Below are 14,849 nucleotides of genomic sequence, written 5' to 3'. Positions count from 1 at the left end.
TTTTGCCGAATCTTCGCCGAGTACCCACCAGAGGGCGCACTGACCCTGTCGCCTGAACCAGGCGTTGGGGGCTGGGAGGAGGAACTTGCACAGGAGAGCCCAACCGGCAAGGCTCTAGGACAGAAGTGAAAAGGGAAGGGCCTTGAGACCGCCTCCTTCTGGTTTGAGCATCTTTGCAGATCCTGGCTTCCTGTACAGAGGCCAAGTTTTTAAGCTTGGTTTTCAAGACCTCCAACCTCTCTGTTCCGTTCCCACCCACCATGTGCCCCAGACACACTTAACTGTTATTGTTCAGGTCTCCAGGCTGTTGCAAATACTAAGCTCCCTACCTGGAGCACCCACCCACCTACTCATCCCTTTGTTTTCCTGGCAAATTCCTACTTATTCTTCAAGACCCATCTCGAATAATTCTTCCTCCAGGTAACATTCGTTGATGCCTAAGCCAGGTTAGATAACCTGTTCTGGGGGCACCTGGGTGGCTCAGTCGGTTGGGCACCTGCCTTCGGCTCAGGTCATGATCCTGATGAGGGAACAGAAGACTGGCTGAAGACAAAGCATAAGCTGACACTCTGCAACCACCCCCATCCCCCACTCCTGGGTGGGACATATGTGACATTCTTCAGGAATCTCCCAACTATCTTAATGTTAATGTCTTGCTAGAGGGGAAAAACAACCCTAAGTTGACAATGGCAAGGCCTCCAGGATCTTGTAGGTCCTCCTTAGCATATGAAAGTTCTTTTTCCTTACCATCCCCCAACCCCATAGTATATAATCAGCCACCCCTCACAACCCCGGTGCCCAGCTTTTCTGCCCATGGCCCTACCGCCCGTCCTTTAATAAACCAGCATTCTGCACCAAAGACGTCTCAAGAATTCTTAGTCGTTGACTCCAGACTCCACCCCACTGAGCCTAACCTATATTCCAAAACCCCATCGATCCCAGGACCGTGGGATCCCCTGCATCCGGTGCCCTGCTCAGTGGGGAGCCTGCTTCTCCCTCTCCCTCCCGCTCCCTCTGCTTGTGCCCACGCTCTCTCTGTGTCAAATAAATAAATAAAATCTTTAAAAACATATAGATAACCTGTTCTGTCATGATTTGGTCAGTGTTTGGCTCTGGCATCAGAGGAATAAGAGCCTGATGAACTGTGAGCTTTAGGGAGAATCAGTTGGCCTCCAAATGGGCTCAACTCTGGCTTAGAAGCCGTGGTCTTGGTTGGGTTGCCCGAAGCCCAGGCACCCACCTGGTCCAGACAGGGGAGCTTGGAACTTGTGCGAGCAAGAGGGAATGCAAAGGACCCAGTGTAACAGAGAAAGGGCAAAGGCTGTTGGCTGGATTCTCATCGGAGGAAGCTAGCACAACTGGCCTGTGGCCCTCTCAGTCCCTTATCTCCTTCTCCAGGTCGGAGAGGCACCCACCAGGACCATATCCTGGAAGGGGGAAGTGTTAGAGAAGGGGGTGTATCACTCAATCATCCAGTATATGTTAAGCACCTGCTGTCCGCCTGGGACTGTGCTAATGATACCTAGTAACCAAGAAGGCAGTTGCACCAGTAACAGGCAGGTGAAGGCTTCCTCTTCCATGGCTTATATTCTGCTGGGAGTCAGGCCGGGGCTGCTCCAGAATCATTGGTTGTGTCTGGGCTGAGGCCTAAAGGCAGAGGTCAGCTGAGTCCCCCAAACTGGGGGCTGCAGAGTGACCCCAGTGCAACAAGTGCAGAGGTCCAGAGCAAGAATGAGGTTGTCCTGTTCTAGGCAGCGAGGAAGCTGTTGAAGGTGGAGACAAGCGAGCTGAGGAAGAAGGGAAGTGAAAGTTGTGGGAAAAGGCCAGAGTCCCCTGCAGGCTCCTCATTCACTATGAGTGAGATGCCTATGACGCATTCAGTAGGAGCATTGTGAGTGGGGTTAGGCGGAAAGTGATGGGCCTGATTTAATGTTTAATGGTGTCAACCCCATGGAGAACAATCCATAGGAATAAGGGCATAAATTGGCACATGAGCAAGGAGACTACTATGGGGATGAAAGTGGTTTGGCTTTGGGAAGGTAGGGGGGGCAAGGCTTGGTGACCACCTGGTTGTGGGGTCTGAGAATCAGGATAGTATCTAGAGTCCAGGTCTGCAGCCAAGGGCGATCATGTGGACGGCAAGGTCATTGTGAGAAGGGGGGATCCTTACCTTCTGATTCCTCTCCTCTCCACAGTGCCAGCACAGATCATTGCTGACTAGGTCTTGACATCCTCACCCCGCAATGGCTGTGGTTCCTATTATCTGCAGAGCCTGTGGGACTGGGACACCCTGTGAAGAGCCCATGGTCACCTGAGGCTGCTGGGTTGACAAGACATTCAGACTGGCCACAGTCCAAGGCCGCCCAGGCCATCCTGATGCCTACCCTCCCTCCACTTAACCCTTGACTGTGGACTCCTGCCTGTTCCTAGTACTGGCAAAAGGATGTCTATGGTCTCCCACTGTGGACCTGCACTAGATTGGTCCTTAGCAACCCCTCTTTCTGGGGGTCAGGATGGAGGTGAGCGAGTCAGGGTTTGGGGTCCTTGCCAGGGCCTGAGGGAGATAGTTGGACCTTAAGAGAGTAGTGTACCCCAACCACCAATGTGTTCCCCTATAAGAACACAGGAGGGGCAGGCCAAGATGGTGAGTTGATTCATCCAGGAGTACTCTGAAAGGCTACAAAGGGTCAGCTATTGGCCAAGAGGAAGGAAGGAAGGGGAGGGCTAGAAGTCTTAAGACCAGGGGATGATCAGGGTGTTGTCTGGCCCTCAGGAGTAAGTGTGTGGAGGATCAAGACTTTCTGTCTCCAAACATACTGGTCTCTGGATCCTAGAGTGACCCGTGGTGCTGGTCATATCGCCAGCTGTCAAATCTGCCCATTCTGTTTGCCTCTGATTCCTCCAGCAGGGAGTCTGTGTCCTCTCTGGATCCCCAGTTTGCGTGGAGTGGGAATGGTAGGTGGACTCCAAGGTCACAACACCTGTCCTGCTCTGCTGGGGAATCTGCCAATGGGCCATGGCCATAGGGTTGAAGTTCAAACCCACTTTCTCTGGGGCACTAGAACTGCTCAGTCTGGAGGGGTGACTCCATATTACCCGGAACTAAAACTTTAGGCCGGGCAGCCCTCACTTGTCCCACCTGCATTCCTAATCCCTGGACAGACGCAGGGGGCCCCTGGACCCCTTGCTTGAACCCACGTGCCGTCGGCGCAGGGTGTGAAGAATCGGTGTGGGGACTGCACAAAGGTCCTGGTCAGCTCCCGGTCCCCTAAGGCCCAATAACTTTCCGGGACTCACTTTTCCCCTTCTTCCCCTTGCTCTGACCAGAGTCTCTCAGCAGCGGCGAGCACTGGACTCTGAACCCACCCTCGGCCCGACCCGTTCCAGATCTCAGGTCAGGGACGAGCCAGGAACTGGGGGTGAGGGCTGCGCAGCGTGGACTTTGGGTACACAAGGCTGGGTTGGGTATCCAGCAGCGGCGAGCTGGGTCCGGGACTGAGCAGAGAAGCCAGGCTGAACCCGGATCGATCGATGCGATCGATGCGATCGATGCGCTCGGCGCGCGGCGCGGTCCAAGGAGCTGGCCTGGGAATCGCAGGGGCGAGGCGGTGAGCTCCGACTGTGAGGGACGTGCCTGGCGGCGAGTCCCTATTGGCAGGCCGTTTGGGGGAGGCGGATGCTGATTGGTCCGGCCGCCGCGGCCGAGTGCGGGCGGTGGGGTTAAGCGCGTCGCCGCCGCCCCGGCCTAGGCGCGAGCACAGAGCGCTGAATCCGCACCTCGGACCTGTAGCGGCGGTGTCACGCAATGGGTCTTCGCCTTTGTCCCTACCATGCGGCGCTGCTCCCGGGTGGCTTCCTGTGCCTCCTGCTCTTGGCGGATCCGGCGCTCCCGGTCGGACGTCCCCCTCCGGTGGTGCTGGGTGAGGCGCGCGTCCAGTCGTGGGTCCGTGTGTTCGTGGGTCCGGCAGGACGGGCTCCGGGGCGGGGGGGTTGGCCGTCTTCCAGGTCTGCATCTGCTCTGAGCATGGGGTGGGGGAGCATATGACTGTCTTGCCTCCTGGGTCTGTCCGTCCACCTCCCGCCATGCTGGGCGCGGTGTGGTCAACCTCTGCTCACCTTCTCCTGTAGAATATGGGGTAAGTGGGAGGGCTACGGTGCGGTTGTCCCTCAGTGCTGTGTCTGCGTCAGTCCCAAGCGTTGCCTCGCTTTATGCCCATTTTTTAGCTGGAGAGACCGAGGTCCTTTGGCCCCACTCCTGAGGATCGCCGGGGAGTTGGATGTTCTCGGATTTGGTCCCCAGGGTCCTCATTGTTGGTTTGGGCATGGCTAGGAGGCTCTCTTGACCCTTCCAGCCCCATGTGTTTCAGGAGGCATTATTAAAAAGCTTTTTGAGGAAAGAACGGCTCTCCTAGCCTGCCACCAAGACTTCCCCCACCCCCAAACTTATCAAATGGGTGGCCTTAGGCCTGAGGGAGGAGGCTTAAGGGAATCTGAGGATGGCTAAAGACAGAGGTAAGGTTTGGGACAGTGGCTATGAACAGACGTCAAGGAACATGCCTGTACTCTGCCAGACCAATTTGGACTGGGCTATACTGGGGCTGGATGACCTTCCCTGCTTATCCCCTCGTGGCCCTGGCCCCTGCAAGTCCACAGGAGCCACAGTATTACCCTGTGGTGGTGGACAGGGAAGAGACTTCTGTCTTCATTCAAGCATTGAGTTGGTGGCCAGCCAGGACTCCTAAAGGCAGAGACATGTTACATACTGAGTCTGCTACAGCATGACCCCCATGCTCTTTCTAATGGGAATATTTTAATGGGGATGATGCAGATTGCAGAGGCATAGGGTTGGCAGGCAGTGTGGTCCCAAGGGGGTCCCCCATCAGGAACTCTGGGCCAGGAAATACCCCAAGGGGATGCTGGGCTCAGGTTCACCATGGGATTTGGGCAGACATGGCCCTGCATTCCCTAAGCTTGCAGGGGTCCCCAGAGATGAGGTCTGTGTTGGGCAAGCACAGAGAGTCCACCAACCCAGTCAGGAAAGGCTTCTTGGAGTGTGTAGCTAGAGCTGAGGCCAAGAGAGAGTACCAGGAAGAGGAAACTACATATTAGAGGGAGGGAGGTAAGCAGTCCAGGCTGTCTGGAATGGAGTTGGGGAAGGAGTGGATTGTGCAGGGCCTGTGACTGGTTGGGTCATCTAGACTTTATCCTCTAGACCCACAGGGCGGCACAGGTAGGCCTAAGTTCTGAGTATGAAGGGTGTGGCATTGGGAAATGTGTGGTCCCTGATGCACGCAGGCTTTTTGCTTGGATCACCGCGCTCATTAATTCATTCAGTTCTTGGTTGTCCTAGGTCACAGCAGAGGAGCCTTACGCTCCACCCAGAGTCACAGAATCCTCATCTGCCTAGCTTCTCAGAGAGTGAAGGTGTTGGCATCAATCCTGGGAAACCCCATGGTGGGCAGTGGAAGAGCTGTTCCTGTGCACCAGAGCAGGGACCTGACCTTGGCCATCAGAGGATTGGCATCCCAGGGTGACCAGCCTCTATGAGTGAGACCCAAATTGGTGGTAGAGGAAGCAGAGACCAGAGAAGTGATACAAAAGAAGTGGGCAGGAGGAAACTGTAGCAAGCCATTTCTGCCCGTCTCAGCCTCAGTCTCCTCATCTGTAAAGTGGGCATTGTAAGGATGTTCTCTCCCAGTGTTATTTGCAGTGAAGGGTACATAGATGTCCTAGTTTTAAGCAGCAAGGGGCTTAAGAAATCACCACACAGCCTGTCCAGGACAAAGGGCATTCAGGCACAGCAAATCTGGTAGCTTCCTCATTTAGCCAATTCCTTTTTGGTGGAGACAGTGACCAAGGTCTCTGCACTGTCATGCTGAAGACTCCCCACTTCTGCATCTGTATTGTTAAGGGAGGTGAAGGCAGGTGTCATACCTGCCTCCCATGGTTGCCCTGAGGACACAGATGATGTACAGGGGAGGGCATGCCCTCTTCAGGGCTGGGTTCACAGAGCCCTGAGAAGGCTCAGGAGAGCCAAGAGCTGGTTGTTCACTCAGGGATCATGGATTCTAAATGGGGATGTGCTTGGAAGGTGTCAAGAGCATGGCATGTAGAAGCAGGTGAGGCCTGAAAGGCCAATGGGAGCAAATATTCTGGGAAGGGCCTTAATATTGGGCAGTGAAGCCATGGGGATGGGTTTGAGTGTCACAAGGGCCCCAGGGCTCTGTGTAGACCAGGCTCTGTGTAGCTGGTCTGTTGAGCAGCTTGGGCAGAGAGAAGTTATCCTTGGGGCCTGGGCATACCATCCCTACTGGGCCATGGCTGGAATGCGGTGATGTTTCAGGGTAGCCATCTCTGCCACAGGGGCCAGGTGTGCTGAGAGGCGAGGGCCCTGCAGATGGTCTGCTCCCTGGAACCTTACTGGGCTCTCAGTAGGCTGGCAGCTACCTCTTATCATTGCCCCCCTCCACAAGCCTGCCCTGGAGTGCCTTCTCTGGATTCAGTTTTGGTTGGTTAAGTGGCCCAGTGCTTTGTCCTGTTTCCCACTCCTTCTTTGAGTGAACAAGGCCCTCCTCTGTAGCCTGGGACAGCTGTGGTAGAAGGCCTTTGGGTTCGAGCCTCAGGGGTCCCCAGCCTGCCAGGTCCAGGGCCTCACGCGTGCTCTGTGTCCCTCTGCAGTGCCCGGTGATTTGGGCAACCAGCTGGAAGCAAAGCTAGACAAGCCAACGGTCGTGCACTACCTCTGCTCCAAGAGGACAGACAGCTACTTCACGCTCTGGCTCAACCTCGAACTGCTGCTGCCAGTTATCATTGACTGCTGGATTGACAATATCAGGTGGGGGCTGGGGCACAGACACGGTGCTGCTCACCAACCCAGCCTAGAGAAATCTCTAGAACCCGTTTCTGTCTCGTCCCCACTTCAGCACACCCTGAGGTCACTGACCTCTTGCCCTTCTCCTTTCGTCAGTCTGAACGGCACCATCTCTGCACCCTCCCAGACAGAACTTTCTTCCCTTTCCTGCAGCTCTTGTCCCAGCCTTTCCAGTTATGCCTTGTGCTTCACACCCTCTGCGTGAATTCTTTTTTTTTTTTTCTTAAGATTTTATTTTGGGCGCCTGGGTGGCTCAGTCGGTTAAGAGTCTGCCTTCGGCTCAGGTCATGATCCCAGGGCCCTGGGATGGAGCCCCGCATCGGGCTCTCCCTCTCCCTCTGCCCCTCCCCCTGCTCCTTCTCTCTCTCTCAAGTAAGTAAAGTCTAGGGCGCCTGGGTGGCTCAGTTGGTTGGGCGACTGCCTTCGGCTCAGATTGTGATCCTGGAGTCCCAGGATCGAGTCCCGCATCGGGCTCCCGGCTCGGCGGGAAGTCTGCTTCTCCCTCTGACCCTCCCCCCTCTCATGCTCTATCTCATTCTCTCTCTCAAATAAATAGAATCTTTAAAACGAAAGAAGGAAAGAAAGAGAGAGAGAGAGAAAGAAAGAAAGAGAAAGAGAGAAAGAAAGTCTATTAAAAGAAAAAAAAAATCCCTGCACCTAATGTGGGGCTTGAACTCACAATCTCGAGATAAGAGCCCCATGCTCTACCGACTGAGCCGACCAGGCACCCTCTTACATGTAGATTCTATGCTCCAGCCCCTATTCATAGATTCAGTATGGCCTCCACTTCTTCCCTTGCCTCTGAGTTGGCCACTGGCCCCTCAGCTTCTTGTTCCTCCTGGGACATACCAGGTCTCCATGTCTTTGTGCATGTGGTTCTTTCAGCCTGGAATCTACCTCTACACCCTTTGCCTGATAAATTCCCTCCCATTCACCCTTTTAAAACCTAAGCCTGGTCTTTCTGGAAAGTTTCCCTTGCCACTCCCCAGAGCTCTGTTTTTTTTTTTTTTTTTTTAAGATTTTATTTATTTATTCATGAGAAGCAGAGAGGGAAAGAGAGAAGCAGAGGGAGAAGCAGGCTCCCAAGGAGCAGGGAGCTCTTAACCTTTCCTTCCTCCAGGCCACGTGCCTATTTCCTTTCATCCTTATCAGGTGCCAAACTTTGCTTCCAAGGATGTTTCCCTACTAATAAGATAATGTTTTGGGAATAACTGCTTATCGAATACAGGCACTGTCTATATTACATACTTTCTCTCATTTAGTCTTATAGCAACCCTATGAGACAGGTACTGTTTTCAGCCCTGTTTACAGATGAGGAAATCTGGAAGCTCAAAGATTACAAAGTTGCCTAGGGTCACTTAGCTCATAAGTGGCAGAACCAAGACTTAAACCCAGATTGTGTGACCCTAAGACCCAGCTCCCTGAAGACAGAGGTTGTCTCTCTTTTATCTTTATAGCAGTAGAACCAGGAACACAACTGGTGCTCAGTAAATGTTTGAGCTGAATAGAGTCTCACAAATTAAATTTTTTTCCTGGAGACATACTAGCTGGTTCTGCAGGTGCCTTGCCTTTCCCTGTTGTTTATGACATCTGCTTTGTTGACTTTTTCCTCTTCTGTACGTGATCAGGGTTATTTCTGGGCTGTTGATCTGCAGTTCTATTTTTATACGAGAGGCATAGTCTCAGGTACTGCCAATGGGAGGTTCAGGCTGATACTGAGAGGGGCTTGTCTACCTTCATTGGACATCTGACCTGTTTAGAGCGGCTTTGGATTTGTAGAAAGTTTTCTACACTTTGCTGAGTGGCCACTGGGTTCATCCACAGATTGCCCTAGAGAAAATGGGTCCCCAGGACCTATTATTTGGATCAATGTTGGGTATCTTGTCAGCTTTCTGTGGCTGATCTTAGGGGGTTAGGACTCAGGGCCACCAAGGATCGCAGGTCTAGCCTGTGTTTCCTTGGGCACATTTGTCTCCTTGGTATCAGGGAGGCCAGAACAGGGTTCCCGGCTAGCACAAAGCTTTCCTCTTGTCTCCCACCACCCTGTCCCATCATTTTCCAGGCCTTGCCCGTCCATCCACATAGCAGCCACGGGTGTTTGGGCCTTAAGGTGGGGGTTGCTCTGTTTGGTTCTGTTGTGTGCTACACTTACCCTCTCCTTTGCTTGTGTCGTGTTGAGTGGTAGGAGGTGAATCCATGCAGATGGGGCGGTGGGAGTGTGCAAGATTAGGCTGACTGCCTTTTGGGTCAAGTGTGATGTGGATGGCAGAGCCAATTTCCCAACCAAATCCAAGACCTGCATTCTGCGGTAGATAACATTGAGAAGGAAATACTGCCTTGGTGGGGCTTCTTGGGTTAATCTTTGGAATGAGTCTTGGTTGGGGTCTCAGGTGGGTATGGTTACTCTGATCTGTGCTTCATAAACCTGCTTTGTTACTTTTTAGTCTCCCCTATACTTGCCAAACATGAGGATAGTAAGGGAATATGGCTCAAGACACAGGGCAGTATTAGGACACACCAGGTTCAGTGTCACCTCTGGGTCATCAGCTCAATCCTCCCCTGATAGGCTGGTCTACAACAGAACGTCCCGGGCCACCCAGTTCCCAGATGGTGTGGATGTGCGCGTCCCTGGCTTTGGGAAGACTTTCTCACTGGAGTTCCTGGACCCCAGCAAAAGCAGTGTGGGTATGTAGCCCTTCCTCATGCCCTCAGGGAACGGGGCTGGAAGTTCTGCTATATTTCCAGAGTGGGAGAAATGCTGTTGGTTTGAAAGGGTAGCCTGTAAACTGTCTCTTGGCAGTGTAGCCACTGAGCCTTATAGCACTCCTTTGGGGATCTTCTACAGTAGATGTCCCAGTCTCCTTGTTGGGCGTGGTGTTGGGGGCAGGCACTGGCTGTACTCGCCCTAATTCCCATACATTACTGTCTGCAGGTTCCTATTTCCATACCATGGTAGAGAGCCTTGTGAGCTGGGGCTACACACGGGGTGAGGATGTCCGGGGGGCCCCCTACGACTGGCGCCGAGCCCCAAGTAAGTGGTCACTCTTGCTTCCTCTGTGATGTCTTGGGAGGTGGGGACGAGGAGGTCACAGCCACCATAGGCCCTGGGCTCTCCCCTGCCCCCAGGGCCTCTCGTGTCTATCCCAGCGGTCACAGCTGTCACCCCCTAGTCAATCTGTCCTGTCCCTTCCCATCCCTCACCCCAGGATTTCTGGGCCTCAGAGCCCTGGGGAGAGCTAATGAGGCTGAGGAGGAGAAAAGGAGCTCCTAGGTTTCCTCCCTTCCTGGAAAGGGAGGGGAAACCAGACCATTCCTACTTGGATTTTAGCATTTTCCCCACCCACCTAGTCCTGGATCTGGCCTGAAGAACATTTAGTGGTTCAGGTCCCAGGACCCTTCCTTTCTGACCCCTGCCTGGCTCTGGCCTACAGATGAAAACGGGCCCTACTTCCTGGCCCTCCGGGAGATGATCGAGGAGATGCACCAGCTGTATGGGGGCCCTGTGGTGCTGGTTGCCCACAGCATGGGCAACATGTACACACTGTACTTTCTGCAGCGACAGCCACAGGCCTGGAAGAACAAGTATATCCGTGCGTTTGTGGCACTGGGTGCGCCCTGGGGGGGCGTGGCCAAGACTTTGCGTGTCCTGGCCTCAGGTAAGACCCTGTCTGACCTACCCGATACGGGGGCTGATGTGGCAGGAATGGTGCCCTCTCTTTCCTTCAGCAGTGTCCTCCTGGGAAACCTCGTGTCTTTTCTCTTGGGTGAGGATCGTTCTTTCTCCAGAGCGGTATGCTTTTCCAAACATCTCTTTTCCCAAAAGAGAGCCTAACGCTACTTAATTTCATCTCTCTAGTTGATGTCCTTGGTGTCTGTGTACTTTTTTTTTGCAGCGTGTCCGTGCACTGGCCCAATTGTTGGTCACACAGGTACTTGATTGTGCTTATGTGTACACACATAGGCTGTGCTCTGGCCTGGCTGGCCTAACTTGGTTTGACCCAGAGTTCTTTGGGGGAGCCTTCTCCCTATCTTCATGCCCACCTTTGCCCCACAGAAGGAAGGTTGGGCTACAGTTTCCTGTTTATGAGTTACACCTCCGTCTGTGGCAGTGGGGAGCCTTTGTGGGTAATGCCGGGAGGAAGCAGGTGCAGATTTCTTTGGGCCTGCTTGCCTGGCAGGGGGGAAAGCCACCTCCTTCCCCATTCCTCCCCAATTCACCTGCCTTTTCATGACTGTCAGAGCCTGCCAGCTGTAGCCGTGGGGCTTTCCTCCCTCCCTCTGCTAGGACTGCGGGGTGAACCCACGGCCCCTTACTTGAGGAGCCATGAGCCATGGCTATGCTAAGCATCTGAGGAGTTTTCTTCCTCATATCATCAGCACTGCCTGACCTACTTGTTGGTCAACTGATAGTTGCCATCACGTTAGACTCAGTGTAGTGACCGTGGATTGGCTGGACAGTGAATCCAGATACAGTGAGGACTCATTACAGCCACCTACTCTGTCCAGCCTGAACCTGAAAGGACAGATAGGGGCATGCCTGAGTTTGAGACAGGAGCTGTGGTGGGGCTCAGGTTCCAGCCTTTCAGAGCCTCCCTGTGAGTCCCCTTAGAGCTGTGCCTCAGATTCTGGGAAACTGTTCCGGCAGGCCCTGACAGGGGGGTGGTAGTCATGGACTAGCTAGGGGCTTCCTTTTCCTCAGGGGTCCTACAGCCAGACCCCACAAGAGCTGAAGGCCTGTGGTCAGTCAGAGAGGTGGGGTGATGGGTGGCTGTGGGTCCTGAATAGATCAGATGGCCCCTATTTCCAGTTCCAGCTCACTCCCCAGAGGCCCTCACTGGCTGTGTGGTTGGCATTCCTGTGTGAGAAGGGTTCTCGTTCTGCCTGCAGCCTCCCCTCCTGCCTCGTCTCCTGCAGGCCTGGCTGCCCGGGTCAGTGACAGGCCGATGAGTGGGATACGACCAGGCTGGCTGGTGGCAGGCCTGAGACTGAGTCTAGGAAAAGAAAAACATTTTCATAACTCCGTGTAAGCAAAGAAAAAGAGGAATGTGTCTGTGGGCTGCCAACGTGCTGATTCACCTTCAGCAAGGTCAGTGCCCACAAGCCCGGTGACAAGCGCTCAGTGGAGGGTACTCCTTACACAGTGAATCACCTTGTGGGTATGTGCTGCCTAAATCCCTGGTGATGAAGTGCAGAAGGAAAGAAACAAGGCCTGGTCGTGTGCTTCGCAGATGGAGCAAAAATAAAGGGAACATGGGAGGTGCAGTGACAGCGTGGAGGCGCTGGAGTGCTGACTGGGCCCCTCCCTCCCCTCCCCGGGGCCCCACAGAGGCCCAGCGTGTGTTCCTGAGCACAGACTGAGCTAGCCCTCTCCCTGCAGGAGACAACAATCGGATCCCGGTCATCGGGCCCCTGAAGATCCGGGAGCAGCAGCGGTCTGCCGTCTCCACCAGCTGGCTGCTGCCCTACAGCTCCACCTGGTCGCCTGGCAAGATCTTCGTGCGCACACCCACAACCAACTACACGCTGCGGGACTATCGCCGCTTCTTCCAGGACATCGGCTTCAAAGACGGGTGGCTCATGCGGCAGGACACGGAGGGGCTGGTCGAAGCCACGGCGCCACCTGGCGTGCCACTGCACTGCCTCTACGGCACCGGTGTCCCCACGCCAGACTCCTTCTACTACGAGAGCTTCCCAGACCGCGAGCCCAGAATCTGCTTTGGCGACGGTGACGGCACCGTGAACTTGCAGAGTGCCCTGCAGTGCCGGGCCTGGCGTGGCCGCCAGGAGCACCCAGTGTCGCTGCAGGCACTGCCGGGCAGCGAGCACATAGAGATGCTGGCCAATGCCACCACCTTGGCCTATCTGAAACGTGTGCTCCTTGGGCCCTGATCCGTGCGCCAGGCAGGGCTGTGGGACGGCCTAGCCACAGCCGTTCGCTTCTCTTGTCCTTTGGGGCTCTCGCCGCCCGGGAGTTCAGCAGCTTGGGACTGACTGCCTCAGGTCCTCAGTCTCGGGTTGCGACATATCTGCCATTGGAAAGTGCTGTTTCTTGTCCTTCCTCTGTGGGAGTGAGGAAGGAAGAAAGAGTCTGGACTCACTTGGGGGATCCTTGCTGGAAAGAATGCTGCTGCTGTTGGAATTGCTGTGACCTCAGGACTGGCTCCGCAGGCGGGTTGGTGCCCCAATCCTGAACTCAGGGGCCATTTGTTCTAATACTCCTGTGGCCTTTTCACACTCACCCACCAGGCCCTGGTCCCTCAGTCTTCCTGTGAGGGCTATTACTGAGCTGTGGTCCCTGTCCCTAAAGGTCCCAGGGATGGACTCCTGGTCCCTACGGTGATCTTCCCACAAACTGGCCACAGGTAGGCTTGCTACTGGCTGTGAGTGGCTGGAGCTGCTGGCTTCCCCATGGCCTAGTTGCTCAACAGCCTGACTGTGGCTTTCTGGAGGCAGTCTGGTTCCTCCTGCAGACAGGGGTGAGTTGTGTTCTCCGTAGTTCCCAGGTACTGGGCCATTCACTCCTACCTCCCTCACCTCCAAGAACAGCCTAGCTCGGGATCGAGCAGCAGGTGGCCTCCATTTCTTGGGGGCGCTGTCCCAGGAGGCTTGATTCCCCTTGGTTGTGCTGTTAACCCACAGTATTGATGCTGGTTCCCTTTGCCCTGGGACTGTGGTTCAAGGATGAGAGCAGGGCTCAGTCTCATGGCCTTTTAGGTACTCATGAAGAAAACTCAAGGAAGTAGCTAAGGCCATTCAGAGGTACCCTGAGCTGCCCTCTTGATAAGCCCACCACCACATTACCACCCTGCCCTAGGGTTTTTCTAGCACCCAGGTGGGCTGGCACAGGGCTGAGAGGAGGTAGGGCTCTTGCCTGTCTTGCCCAGCACCTACTCCCGCCAGGCAGCTCACTGGTGTTAGTCTGCAGAGACTAGCCCAGAAACTTGAGTGGGCCCCTGAGAGAGCCAGGTGGCTTGGGGCTCCCTGGGTAGTTTTTTGTCTGCTCCAGAGGTGCTTCATGGATCTTGCTATAATAGCAGGGATGGAGAGTCTGGATCTGCCTTGGTGGCAGTCATCTCCAAGTGGGCGATGGCTGTAGGCCAAGACTTGAGTCTCGCCTCTAGGATGGGACCCCAGAACCACAGTCGGGCCGGACTGGGCTGCTCTCCCACCAGGTTTCTGTGGAGCTGGATTTTCTCTGTTGGGAACATACCCAGCATCTCTCTCTCCTTTTATTCCTGGATTGTGGGCCCCTCATGGAGCTCTAAGCAGGCTGTACCTTGATTCTGGCAATAAAAATTTTCTGGATGCTGTAAAGTACCCTGGCTGAGGCTCTGTTCTGAGCATGAGAGGAGGGAGGTAGTGGAGGGCTGAGGGGGCTAGAGAGGTAGGTAGTCGGGCTAGACCCTTTCTGGGGCCTTGATGGGTTCTCTCAGCACCAAAGCATGGCTCCTGTGTACCTATTTGGGCCTTACCCTCCTGCCCCATCTCCTGGAATCTATTTCCCCTCCTGGGATTAAGAACCAGGACCTGAAACATTCCCACTGGAATGTGGCTCCTGCTTTCCCTCTGCTCCTGCTTGGCTGGCAGGCCCCACATGCTGCCACAGAGCTGGGGGCAGAGGACAATCCTTCAGGTCACCCTGGCTGGACTCTGCCTCCCAACCTTTTTGTCCTCTCTCACCTTTCAGGTCTCAGCATCTTTTGACCCTAGAGTTCTTTTTAAGACACCACCCTTCTACTTTGTTTCTTCAGTTTGTCTGCCCACCATCTGTCTCCCTTGGGACAGAGACTGAGGGAGGAGGAGAAACTAGGCTGAGACTAGGTCAGAGACCAAGATGGGCAGAGACAGGGACCAAGACTGGGAACCAGTGGAGATGGATAAAGACAGGGAAACAGAGAGCCTGATACAGGGAAACATGTATAGGGATGGGGTCCAGGATTGTCTGTAGTGCAGAGCCCAGAGAGGGGGTTGAGGGCTG

General features: G+C 54.6%; 1 protein-coding gene across 2 annotated transcripts; it reads left to right on the top strand.

Moving 5' to 3' along the window:
* Positions 1–3,623: 3,623 nt before the first annotated feature.
* Positions 3,624–14,185, top strand: PLA2G15 (phospholipase A2 group XV). Of its 2 annotated transcripts, none has more exons than XM_025889077.2 (6): positions 3,624–3,920; positions 6,679–6,835; positions 9,438–9,556; positions 9,804–9,902; positions 10,428–10,527; positions 12,249–12,729. In XM_025889077.2, exons 1-6 carry the CDS (start codon positions 3,806–3,808, stop codon positions 12,598–12,600), a joined length of 942 nt encoding a protein of 313 aa, XP_025744862.1. In that variant the 5' UTR covers positions 3,624–3,805; the 3' UTR covers positions 12,601–12,729. The 2 variants fall into 2 exon arrangements, with proteins under 2 accessions (XP_025744862.1, XP_025744861.1); XM_025889076.2 differs by having other exon boundaries at positions 3,635–3,920; positions 10,303–10,527; positions 12,249–14,185.
* The last annotated feature ends 664 nt before the right edge of the window (positions 14,186–14,849 follow it).

Source organism: Callorhinus ursinus, unplaced genomic scaffold (genome assembly GCF_003265705.2).
Source record: "Callorhinus ursinus isolate GAN/ISIS: 27379988/994484 unplaced genomic scaffold, GSC_fseal_2.0 scaffold37, whole genome shotgun sequence".
NCBI lineage: Eukaryota > Metazoa > Chordata > Mammalia > Carnivora > Otariidae > Callorhinus > Callorhinus ursinus.
Note: the sequence above shows the minus strand (reverse complement) of the source record. Positions and strands in the feature narration are given on the sequence as shown.

Coding starts and splice junctions, on each gene's coding strand:
- PLA2G15 (XM_025889076.2), top strand. CDS start 3,806: ATGGGTCTTCGCCTTTGTCCCTACCATGCGGCGCTGCTCCCGGGTGGC. Junction 6,836..9,437: donor TGCTGGATTGACAATATCAG/GTGGGGGCTGGG, acceptor CTCCCCTGATAG/GCTGGTCTACAACAGAACGT. Junction 9,557..9,803: donor CCCCAGCAAAAGCAGTGTGG/GTATGTAGCCCT, acceptor TACTGTCTGCAG/GTTCCTATTTCCATACCATG.